Below are 12,110 nucleotides of genomic sequence, written 5' to 3'. Positions count from 1 at the left end.
TTTTAAAATTTCACATGAAGAAAGTAACACTGAAAAATGAAGACACTTTTCTACTAGTTCTTTCCCTCCCTATATGATCTTTCTATCCAATAAAGATCATGGCATAATGTTACTTTTTATAAAATTTTAAAAATTTCAAATGGTTACTTATTTAAAAAAAGGGGAAATAAACTGGGGAAAGGTTTACTAATCTTGAATAGACACCACAGCTGCCTGGAAGGTACTTGCTAATCATAGGGATTGAGGTTTTAACAGTGGGACAAAGAAGACAGCATAGCCCTTGACAGCTAGCACTCTGAAGAGATGGAATAACTACCACTACATGAAAGTTGAAACCTTGAAAAGTCATATTCTCCATGAAAAGATATATTTAAAAATAAAAAGTGCTACCAAACAGCAAAGGAAGATGATAAAGGGTATTTGTCTGTTTAAACCTCAGATCCTCATAGAAAAGTCTAAAGGAATCTCAAGCTGAAAACTAATGATAAGTAGTGTTAAGTTCTAATACTTCAAGATGCCTGGTAAAAGCAAATACACATTCTTTCTGCAGGAATTTATGGTTAATCCTGGTCTCAGAAGATTCCCACACATTTAGGTAACTCAAAAATGAATACAAATCTAAAATTACAAAACCAACAGAGCATTAGGACACCAGGAGCCAAGTCAACAGAAATAACAAACAGAAGTAGACTTCTATGGACATCAGCTATTAGAAATAACTATAGAATATGTAATAAATATGCTCTAAAATTATAAAAAGGGGAAACTCAATCATGAGCAAGGAAAAGTTTATTATCAAAAACAAGTCAACCGCATATAATATCTGGTAATGAAAGATACCGTATAAAAACCCAAGTAAAGCTAATGTTTTTCAAATAGTTTTGGAGAAATGACTATGAACTGGTTATTAGATGACCAAGAATGTTTTGTTAAATTTTTATTAGTTGTGATAATGGCATGGTGAGTATTTAAGAAGTCAATGTTTTTAATATCTGTGTGCTACAGTAGGACATGTATTCTGGGATTCATTTCAAAATATTTCAGCAAAGAAAAAAAAGGACAGATGAAGCAAATGTAGAAAAATGTAGGCAATATTAAACCTGAGTGACATACAGATAAAACTTTTATAATAAGAAATCGATGGACATTAAATATATTAGATAGAGCCAAAGATGGATCTGAAGAGGATACCCAGATTATGAGTGAACTTAAAAGGGAGCAAAAACTCACCTTCTTTTGGGCTCACTGCTGCAGGAAGTTTGTTCCAATCGAGGGTCCAAGCAGGGCAAGGGTGGGGAGAGAACATCACTTCAATGCCTTTTTCCTAGAAGAGTAAACAGGCCCTTTCCCAATTAATGAGTTAATAAAGCCCTCTTGTGTTCGAGGATGCAAAATTTCTACTTTAAATACTAGCAAAGGGGTCTCCCTGCTGGTACAGGCATTTGAGCACAGTGCTGTGAAGCTGCTCACAGTCTCTGCAGAGCAGGTTTGATTCCCGGCCGGCCAGGGAGATTCCCACATGGCAAGGCAGACCTCTTCTGTCTCACCCACTGCTCCCCTCAGAAGTGTATTTCAGTCAGTCTGCCTGTTCTGCTCCTCCAGTCTGTCTCTGGTGAGTCCTCTCACCATCCCACGCCTCTGGCCTGTACCCTGGTTCTTGCATGCATGAATAAATAAATCTTTAAAAAAAATACTAGCAAAGAGGAACATAAATATTAAAAATCAGCAGACACTCCTCAAAATATTCAGTGACATAAAAAACATAGTATGTTGAGGGTTTTGGCAGCAGTTACTTTTTTCTTGGTATCTTGAGATAGTAAAATGTAATGCTATACTTAAATCATTGCCTGAAACTACAGAGCAGTAATAAGCTACCTAGAAATACTGGGTATCAAAGAGAAAAGTCACTTGATTAAAAAGGTTATCAACAATCCACACAGAGATAATACAAAACTGATTCTGCATATGTGCATCAAACTCTGACTTCACACATATGAAAACTGCCACAGTATGAGAGCTGTACTTTTAGGACCAGAAAGTCCCACTTCAATTGACACCCATCCCAGGCTTCCATAAATGCCCAATATGTGTCTAGAAGAGAATTCCTCTAGTTTAACCAAATGGTTTCCAGCATTTTCAAGAATGAGGACCACTTTTCGATTAATCAAAAATTTTCAAGTTCCTTTGCCATGGTATAAGTTGTGTATTTATGAGTTTGATCCATAGACAGTGGAATAGCACACACTGAGTCTCAGATCCCTTCCAAACATATTTTGGGGTAATGATCCGCAGGATACATACATATATATATATACATATATATATATAATTATTACTTTTTTTAATCTCCAGAATGTTCTATACAAAAGAAAAGTATCTGAGAATCTATCATTACTTTCCATCATGAAAATTAGGTGAATTCTAGTCGCAAGGTACTAGTGAAAAGATTCTTTAGCGGGGGTGGAGATACAGCCATTAGTCTAAGAGATCTAGAGCACTTGGTTGTGTCTCGGAAGATGAATGCATCTCTCTGCTATCTACTGCTGTCCTTTTGCCCTATTTCAGTCTACTCCTACAAGCCATTCCTTACCTCACCAAACTCATTCCAATATTGGGGTTTAAAAAAACAACAACATACAACTATTATATATAACAAGATAAAATTTATATGCCATAAAATTTACCTCCTTAGAGCACACAATTCAGTGGTCTTTAGCATATGCAACCACTGCCACGATTCATTTTTAAATATTTTCATCACCTCCAAAAGAAGGTGCACCCAATAGTAACACCTCCATTCTCCCTTCTTGCCAGGCCTGGTCAACTACTTATATCCACTTTGCTTCTATACTTTTGCTAAGTCTTTTTTACTAGCTGGACCCTTTGTCTAGAATACGTCTTCCAAATCAGTTCACTCCAGTTAATTTGCTCAATGTTTTCACCTTGTAAGATACACCTTCCTAAACACAATGCCTAGAGAGGACTGCAACTCCCATCACCACCAGCCCCACCCACATTACATTCTTTTTTTTTCACAGCACTTTTCATTACCTAATATTTTATACGTTTATTTGTGTTTTTTCTTTATTTACCCTCTACCAGAATGTTAAGCTACTTGAGGGCAGTCCAATTTGTTCTTTATATACCTCCGACATTAAGATCAATTTCTAGCTGAGGTGCGGGGGGGGGGGAACAAATATTGTTAAAAAATGAACAATGATGTAAAAAATAAAAAAAGAATGTGAACACAAAAAGAAGTGCAATTAAAAAATATATATATATATAAACTCAAAGCTTTATTGTAAAAAAACCATCACCACTTTTCGATTTTAAAAAAAGAACAATTCCTAGTATTTAGGAAAGACAGGTACATTTTTATGACTGACCAAATGAATACATTTTAAAACTCTGTAGCCCAAGAGAAATTTTTGAGGCAAGACTGTTCAAAACAAAACAGAAGGTTTTGTTCTGTTCTAAAAAAACGGTGAGATGTGACTCTTCCTACGGTAATTTTTCCCATTTCCTACGTCCACTTAGCATCAATTTCACCTATCTTTGCAGTTGGCACAAAATACTGTGCCTATACAGAAATGAAAGTTATAAGTAAAATTAATAAATTTACATAATTTACTACTTTGATATGACATTCACTGTCTTTCAAAGTATGGCACTAGAGAAATTATTAAGTAGCCAAAATAATGCCATTAAAAAGGAATTTATTGTATCTAATATGTACTGTCTAGTCAGAATTCAAACAAAACTAAAATTTTAACTTACTTTTAGAGTTGAACCTCGGTTTTCATACAAACTGTAGATGTAATGTCGCACTCATCTTTTCTATAACCATAACATTAAAAATCAGCTAATGTCGAAGAGGGGAAGTGAAACCCTCTGCTTAAATGACGGTCGGTCACAATGTTAGCTGAACTACAAAGCTGGGCCTCGAATCCCAGTCCCTCGGTCCCTGGGAGAGTCCTTGCTGGGCTATGCAAACCAGTGACAGAGAGGGGCAGAGCCACACAGGCCCATTCCTGAGAAACATGTAATTCTCAAGGAATGATATGAGCTCATGGACTCCCCACTGACTTGCCAGAACTTTCTCAGAACTGTATTTAGCTGTATTGAACTGGCAAACCTTTTCTACCCTTATCTTGCTTCCTTTCTTTTCTGTCTTATGTACAGAGGCCAAACCTGCATGATGGGCTAAAGGGACCACAGTTCTCTCTGGCTTCTCCCCACAGGCCTCCTGTACATCTAACCCCTCCCAAGTTCGCTTCTTGGGGGAACTGCAGTAACACAGCTCCTGTAAATTAAAAATTCAGGATACCTTTGTATTTTTTTTAATATTACACAAAAGGGCTTATTTTTCACAATCGTTTATTATTCTTCTTAATTGTAACCACTCTCTTAGTCTGTAACTTTTTAAATATGTAAAATATGTCTTTCCTAATGCCATTTTATTGCTGTAAATGCTTAAGTAGAAATAACTGAATTATGATTTTTTTTCAAGATTCCATATGAGTATGACAGATTTTTGATGCTGAAATTTTTGAAATTATAATTTTAATAGAAAGCAAATTATTCTCCTTTGATAGTTATTAATTAATTTTTTAAAAAGATTTATTTATTTATTTATACAAGCACTGGGTACAGTCAGAAGCGCGGAGGGTGAGAGAATTCACCAGAGACAGAGCAGGGAACAGAACAGGCAGACAGGAGAGGTCTGTCGCGCCATGTGGGACCCTCGCCAGCAGCCGGGGACTGAACTGGCACGGCAGAGGCTGCGCGCAGCTTCGCAGCCCAGCACTCAACTGCTGCACCACCAGGGGAGGCCCTGATATTTATTAGTTTAACAACACACAAGAAGTGAACCAGAGATCTCTGCACAGTGGGCCCACCTGATCAAGACATATCAAGCTTTGGACATGCTGTGATACCTTCCAAAACCAACTGTATAATAATTTCATTACTGAGCTACCAAAGCTTAGTTGAAATGAGAAATTGGTGTCACTAACTAAAATCTTGTGCTTTTCTAAATCAGCAACCTTTCTGTTAACGACAGAACTCAAATACTTCCTAACCCAACTAGGGAACTATAATGACTATTTTTCCAGGACAACTCGATAAAAGGCCTAAATACTACTTGTAGTCTTCTCTATTCAAGTAAATTGTCCAGTTAGTCTACATTAAAAAGTAAAGCTTTTTGTATATTGTTTCAAAGGATAGAAGGAAAAAAAAATCTATTACTAAAAACCTTTCCAAATAATACTATTAGAAACAAATTATACTACAAAGAGAAAAATAGATCATATGTAACCATACTATATGAAAGGCATTAAAATCAAATCAAGTAAAAACAAATTCAAAGAATTAAAAAATCTTAAATTTAGACAAAATTTTGAAAAGTGAACTGAGATAGTCATTTTCATATTTATTTGACTTCAAGTCATCATCTCAAAATTTACAAAAGGAGAGCAAACTACTGCAACCAGGAAATCATCAGGTTAAAGCAACATACTTGATTGGCCATGATATACCATTCTTGTAATGAACACACAAAAAATATTTTAAGGAAAATACCATAAAAAAAAATATTTTCTGACTTATTTGGTTCCAAGGACACTTAACAAAAATGAGCAAAAATATTCTCTGCTCAAGAATGATGTAAGATAGATACAATAATAGATACAAATAAGTTCTTAACAAAAATAATGTCAACAAATGATTACCAGTTGGAGTAGAATGCTCAACAACATTGTCACATGGAATTTTTCAAAGAAAATTTTAATAAAAGCAATGCAAGTACCATTAGCTTGGTCATTGTGGGCCTGGGTCCGCCTACAAATGAAGGATCATTTTGCTCCTCCACGTCCGGGGCCTCAGTTGCATTTGGCTGCTGCTCCCTGGAGGTGGTCTGTGATTCCGGCAAGTGCAGAAAGTGGATGCCACACTGAGAAGCTGCTCTTTTCACTCTTGGAACTTCCTGAATCCTCCGGTACCAAGCAACCAGCAGTGGAAATTCTATCAATTTTTCAGAAAGATTCTTGCAGATAATTACCTAGCCAGGAAAAGGACAAGACACATTATTCTATATTTCTGTTTATTTACAGCAGCTCTATTGAGGTAACTACATGCCACAGAACACACACATTTGGAATGAGTTTTAGTGCATCTGTACAGCTGTGCACCTACCACTGTAATGGAGAACTCGACATGTGGGTCACACCACAGTGATACCCGTGTGACCATTTTCAGTCAATTTAGCTTCCCTGGGCAGTTGCAAGCAACCACTCATCAAGTTTCCTTGTTATAATTTTGGCTTTGCTAGAATTTCATGTAAATAGAATCATAAATATGTCTGTCTTTCTCAATTAGCATTATGTTTTTGCAATTCATCCAGGTAGTTGCTTTCATCAGTTGTTTGTTTTTTTTTAATTGTGATGCAGTAGTTAATGTAAGGCTTTTACTTATTCAAATTAGAAAAATTTGAAACCATTACTCCTGATGTACTTTAGTATCCCTTGGGCATATGCTTTCTCTTTAGCATCATCACCAAACTTCAATTTCTTTAAAAATTAAGATGTTCTTGCTCTTTGTGAGGCACTGAATGTTATATCCATAGAAACAGTTACAATAACACAACCAGATTATAATTGATGATTATGAGCAGATAAGTAATAAGGTCAAATCATAGAAACTCTCTACCAATATATGTAGCAATAACCATTATCAAAGCAAGAGCCAGTAAGGACAGACCAGTGAAAAATTCACAAATATATATAAAGTTTACTTTGCTTTAACTGGACTGTGAAATTAAATAAGCACAAGTAATTGATAAGGTAGGTTTTATACAGAACTCTTTGTATACTACAAGCACTTAAAATATACTACAAGCACTTTTTGTCATGCAAAAAACCTGAGTAAATGAAAAGAAAAATCAATAAACCACTTATTACATTCAAAGAATAAATCCTCAAATTAGCATTTCTCAAACTGCTGTTTATGACCCATTTAGAGGCTGTGAAATCAACATAGGTTTTTTTTTTTTAAAAAAAAAAAAATAGGCTGCAGAGTAAGATAGGTTATTTCACAAGTATTCATAAGTATATATATTGTTATATATAATATAGAGATTTGTAATCGCTCAATCACCTTATACAATGCACTATTTATTGTCAGTGGAAAAAAGGCTTAAAAACCATTGTCTAAATGGCACTCTGGGAAGCAAAAACTTTTTAATCCTTAGAAAAATTCTTAATTGCCTGGAAATAGATTATGTGCTAAGGGAACTGCACTTAAGTCATGATAGATTAATCAAATAAGAAATGTTCTTATTTTTCCACCTTCCTTAACTCTCCTTGGTAGTGATTTATTCTTATTTGTTAAATGCATATGGCATCTTTCCTTCCTTTGGAAAGTAAGGTGTGATTAGGTAACTATAAATCATGTTTAAGAGAAATTGAGGAGTTTTACTCTGCATGACAGGTCAACCCATTTAATCAACATGCCAGGCTGCTCTACTAATATCCAAAGAGCTCAGGAGGTACTGAACCACATTCATTACACTCAAGAAGATATATATAAGGAAGTAGCTAATGAAAAATGTGTGCGGGGAAAATTAAATTTGCTCCTGAGAAATGATTTTTTTTTTTAACCTAGCTGATAAGATTAAAACCACTATAAATATAAGATACTTAGGGACAAGGAAATAACAGAATTTATTCTTAAAATAATGGTACAAAAATAATTGTTAGCAAGAGCACAAAATGAAACTCTAGTAGCTTTATAATTAATTGTAATGAAGGTCTGAACTGTCTGAATAAAAAGTGAACTAAAGTGGGGGGAGCTCATAAGCAATGTGCATTCAATTGGATTCCTTTTTAACCTATCCCTAAACTTTCCAGAGGAGAGGGGTTTATCAGGCCATCTGGGGTTAACACTACAAACTGATATCCACTGAGAAGAGGAGTAGCTCAGAGCTGGTGTAGACACAACCTGGCCACTCTTGCTGCTATTGTTTGCATCGCTGACTTTATTCTGTTTGGTGTAAGTGGACTTTTCCCCTAACTCCTCTAATTTTGACTTCTGATACTTCAAACATTGACTTGGCAATGCTGACCGCTCTTTTATATTCCTGGCCTTAATCGTGTATCGAAACACTCCAATCCTAGGGCCAGCTCTATGTTGTGATCTTGGTTCCTGACCATGGACTTGATTCTGGTCACATGGACTGCCACCACATAATGGCTCAGTCTTTCAGGCACCATTTGAACTAAAACAACTGCTTCACAATCCAGATGACTTTAAAGAGGGTAAAGTAAATAGAACAGAAATAACACCAAGGCTTTGGCAAAGAAATATTAATTCCTAAAAGAAAATGTGCAGATCCAGGAAAAAAACAAACAAACAAAATATTTTGAGAATTAGTTTATATACAGAGGTCAAAAGAGAAGAATTTAATCATATAAGTGCATGTAACAGAAAAGGCTGACTATACAAGTTTTCCCCTATTTTAAACTCAGATGAAAACAAAGTTCCTTGGTAGCATTAGGTAAATTTACTCAGTAGTTGTCAGGCAGATGTCCTACCGGGTAGAGAGGGAGAAAGCCCTACAATTAGGAATACTTCAGCTCCAGTGAATCCTAGCCAGTAGACTAGTACTTAAATGAAGCTACAGTTAAACTGCAAATATTACAGATGTCTGGATAATGATCTACAAACACTCCTGTTAAGTGAATCCAATTTTTTATGTCTAGCTGAGTTTGGAGCAAATCCTTGTTTTCTCTGTCGCCTGTTTTCTTTGGAGCATTCACCCTTATTTAAATATATATTATTTATTTAATTACTTACATATGTCTATCTTCCCCTAGCATATATTAACTCCATGAGGGCTGGGACCTTATCTGTCATGTCCGTCCCTGGATTCATAATACTCACCACAATGCCCGGCACACAAAGTAGGGTTTCAATGAATTAATGGACGTGCCGCTTTGATACAATTCTTATGCAAGAAGAAACAAACACAATTATCCAAGAAGATCAAGAAGACGACCAACAGTAGTGAAATATCTGCTTAACCCCACCCTCAGATTCCAGCAACCTTCCCTTTGGTGGTGATGGGATTTGTCTCTCCCAATGTCTTTTGGCTTTGGTCTGGAGTAGGGGTGGAGTCCACAAAGCCTGTATGGAATTAGCTTTAGGACATCCTTTTCCCCCTAACATAAGGTCCACTTCACTGTATTTCAGGTGGCCCAATGAAAGAAGAAAATGAAAGGCATTAAGAAAAATATGACAGAAGAATACCTATACTTGGATTTTTCTCACATAATTTTCTCACATAATTTTCTCACGTAAAATACTGAAATCTAAACAACTCCTGAATCTCTCCTTTACATCCTTTAGGTGTGAACTGATTTTGGTTTCTAGTCTTCTTTTGTTCCCATTTTCAAGAAAAGAGAAATTTTTAAAGAAAATACCAACTGATTAATACCACCTAACTTAGTGAAGCACCAATCTCCAAATATTTAGATTTTCATTAGACACTGTCTCTCATCTCTCAGTAGAGACACCTAAGTGTCGGTGATATCTAAGAATGAAATCTGATATCTGATTCCTTAGTAGGGGAGAGGGTGAAATGCTTTTAAGCAAGAAAAGTACAGCTCTTGAAAGCCAATTGGAAGGCAGCACAGACAGAGAGCTTTCCATGTTTCTTCTTTTTTCCTCCACAATGTGGAAGGTGGGAAGGAAGAGATTCATATAGAGAGAGATAAATGTAGATATCAATTAATATTTATCTGTATCTTTGTTTCGACCCCTCATCAGGAAAGAAAACTTTCCATGCAATCTATGAGAACAGAGAATCACAGATGAGGATAAAAAATTTCTGATAATATTCTGATAACTACTTAGCATAATTACATTAGTATTTAAGAGACTGTTTTCAAATATATAGCTGACCAGATTCTTCAGTGTTTTAATCCTGGAATCTCTAATATTAGAAGGTAATCACAATAGCAATTTGAAATTAAAAATAGTAACAACTGCTAACATTTTAGCAACTCAAAATTAGAAGTCATAATGAGTAACACTGAGAATTTCCTATGTACCACTGTTCTTCCACACTTCACACAAATTGCCATTCATCCCTCACACTGAACCTGGTAGGCAGGAACCATTATTATTCGACAGAGAAGAAAATAGTGGCAGATACTAATAGTTGGCCCAGAGCATAATGAATGAAATGGACCTGGGATTCCAAGTTAGGCCATTTCAGAGACAAACTTAGAATAGCGCAGAGACTTCAGGAAGCCTTACCAGGAACTGATGGATACAGGGCAGGAGCACTATATCTGCCAGAGTGAAGTAGAGGCCTTCTGCAAACACGTGCTCCAGGGGCGGGAGGGCTGCGGTGCTCGCCTTTCTGATGTGGGCTGGCTCCCTGTGTGTAGCAGCTGGCCCCTCATGCACGGTGAGCTTGGAGAATGCCATTTGCAACTCCAGGCTCTGGGATGAGGAGTCCACCTCATCCCAAGTTTCCTGTTTCTGGGGCTCACTCTTTGATTTTCCCTTAGGCAGGGAAGGATCAACTCCTGCAGCCTTCTGTTGCTTCAGCTTTTGCCGACGGAGTTTGTCATCATTATGGACTCTGACGGGCTCACCAAGCTTATTCTCCAGCAGCATTATTTCTGCAGGAATGGCTGGGTGCTGGCCAGAAGAGTCTTTGAGAAAATTCTCAATAGCTGAAGGGATGGTGAGCTCACATAATCTGGTCCACTGACTTACCTATGAAACAAAACAAAAACAAGAAGTGTAAGGATGTTTCATGCACAATCTGGTGTGAAGAAAAATAACTTCCTATTGGCAACTAAAGCTGTTTTAGAGAGTTTAGGGTTGGAGATGGCTAAGCTAGGCTTTTCTGTGCCATCAGCACTACAGTGTTTCAGAAATGCTATCAAACAATGGAGGGCTAGGTTACACTGCTAGATACCAATACACACTACCCTCCTGTATCTCTTCCTGAATAAATACTTCAGTACTTCCCCAAACCTCAAAAGTACCCTCAAAAAAGCAGGTTTTCCAAAGCATTGTAATTTGAGCTCCTGTTGACATGTAAACATTCCCTTTAAAAGTCTTCAAAGTAATTTACACAAAAGATAAAGAAGTCTCCATACCTCAGGAAATCAGTCTTAAATTCTTATGTTTCACTATTAAACTGATACACTGGCACGTATGAAAGACTACTTGATTGCTTACTGGAGGTTTTTTAAGTAAGTGAAATTTTAGTTTCCAACAGAAAGCTAAAGTTAGGTGACTGTGTTATCACTTTATGACTTTAAAAAAGAGAAAAGAGACATTGCACTTACTTCAGCACAGGCTTTCAGGCAAGTCTTCTTAAAACCCAGAAGTCCCAAGATTTCCTTCTTTGAGGGGTCTGCTTCGTATGATTTTTGGATGATGTGTCTTAGTATAACAGCAAGTCCTGCTCTACAAAAATTGTCTGGTCTTTCTACTACTGCTGGTAAACAGCAGTTCTGGACTATTGGTGGGAGCTCTTGCCTTGAAATAATCTTTATTTCTACATTTTGGGACAATACATTTTTAAGTAGTGAAATATCTGTATTTTCCTTGGTGAGAACTAGGCAAACTTTAAAGATTTTGCAGTCACAGTATGATAACAAAAATAAAGTCACAGATGTATGAAGAGGAAAAACACATCCTTCAATTATGTGAGAAAAATCCAAGTATAGGTATTCTTCTGTCATATTTTTCTTAATGCCTTTCATTTTCTTCTTTCATTGGGCCACCTGAAATACAGTGAAGTGGACCTTATGTTAGGGGGAAAAGGATGTCCTAAAGCTAATTCCATACAGGCTTTGTGGACTCCACCCCTACTCCAGACCAAAGCCAAAAGACACTGGGAACTCCAAATCCCATCACCACCAAAGGGAAGGTGACTGGGACCGGAGGGTGGGGTTAAGCAGCCAGGTTTGGTATAAAACCAGACACGTGGGCTTTGGGGGTTTCCTCTTTGGCTCTCCGCCAGCTCGCAGCTCAGCCAGCTCTCAGAGTGCCTTTGGGCTTCCGGGTCGGTGGATCTGGTAGATGCATTA

The 12,110-nt window shown here is 36.8% G+C and overlaps 1 protein-coding gene across 1 annotated transcript in view; it reads right to left on the bottom strand.

Moving 5' to 3' along the window:
* The window catches only part of GSTCD (glutathione S-transferase C-terminal domain containing), a gene marked incomplete at its 3' end in the record, with an annotated part of 69,800 nt that extends 58,014 nt beyond the window's left edge, over positions 1–11,786 (bottom strand). Inside the window, exons 1-4 of the mRNA XM_084251987.1 lie at positions 11,364–11,786; positions 10,315–10,782; positions 5,807–6,058; positions 1,231–1,324 (exon numbers count right to left, since the gene is read on the bottom strand). Coding sequence (XP_084108113.1) covers positions 1,231–1,324; positions 5,807–6,058; positions 10,315–10,782; positions 11,364–11,783 — 1,234 coding nt within the window. The 5' untranslated portion in view covers positions 11,784–11,786. The remainder of the gene's footprint in view (positions 1–1,230; positions 1,325–5,806; positions 6,059–10,314; positions 10,783–11,363) is intronic.
* Between the last annotated feature and the right edge of the window lie 324 nt (positions 11,787–12,110).

Source organism: Talpa europaea (assembly GCF_964194135.1).
Source record: "Talpa europaea genome assembly, chromosome: 13".
Lineage (NCBI taxonomy): Eukaryota > Metazoa > Chordata > Mammalia > Eulipotyphla > Talpidae > Talpa > Talpa europaea.
The sequence above is the reverse complement of the archived record's forward strand: the minus strand, read 5'-3'. Positions and strand labels throughout refer to the sequence as shown.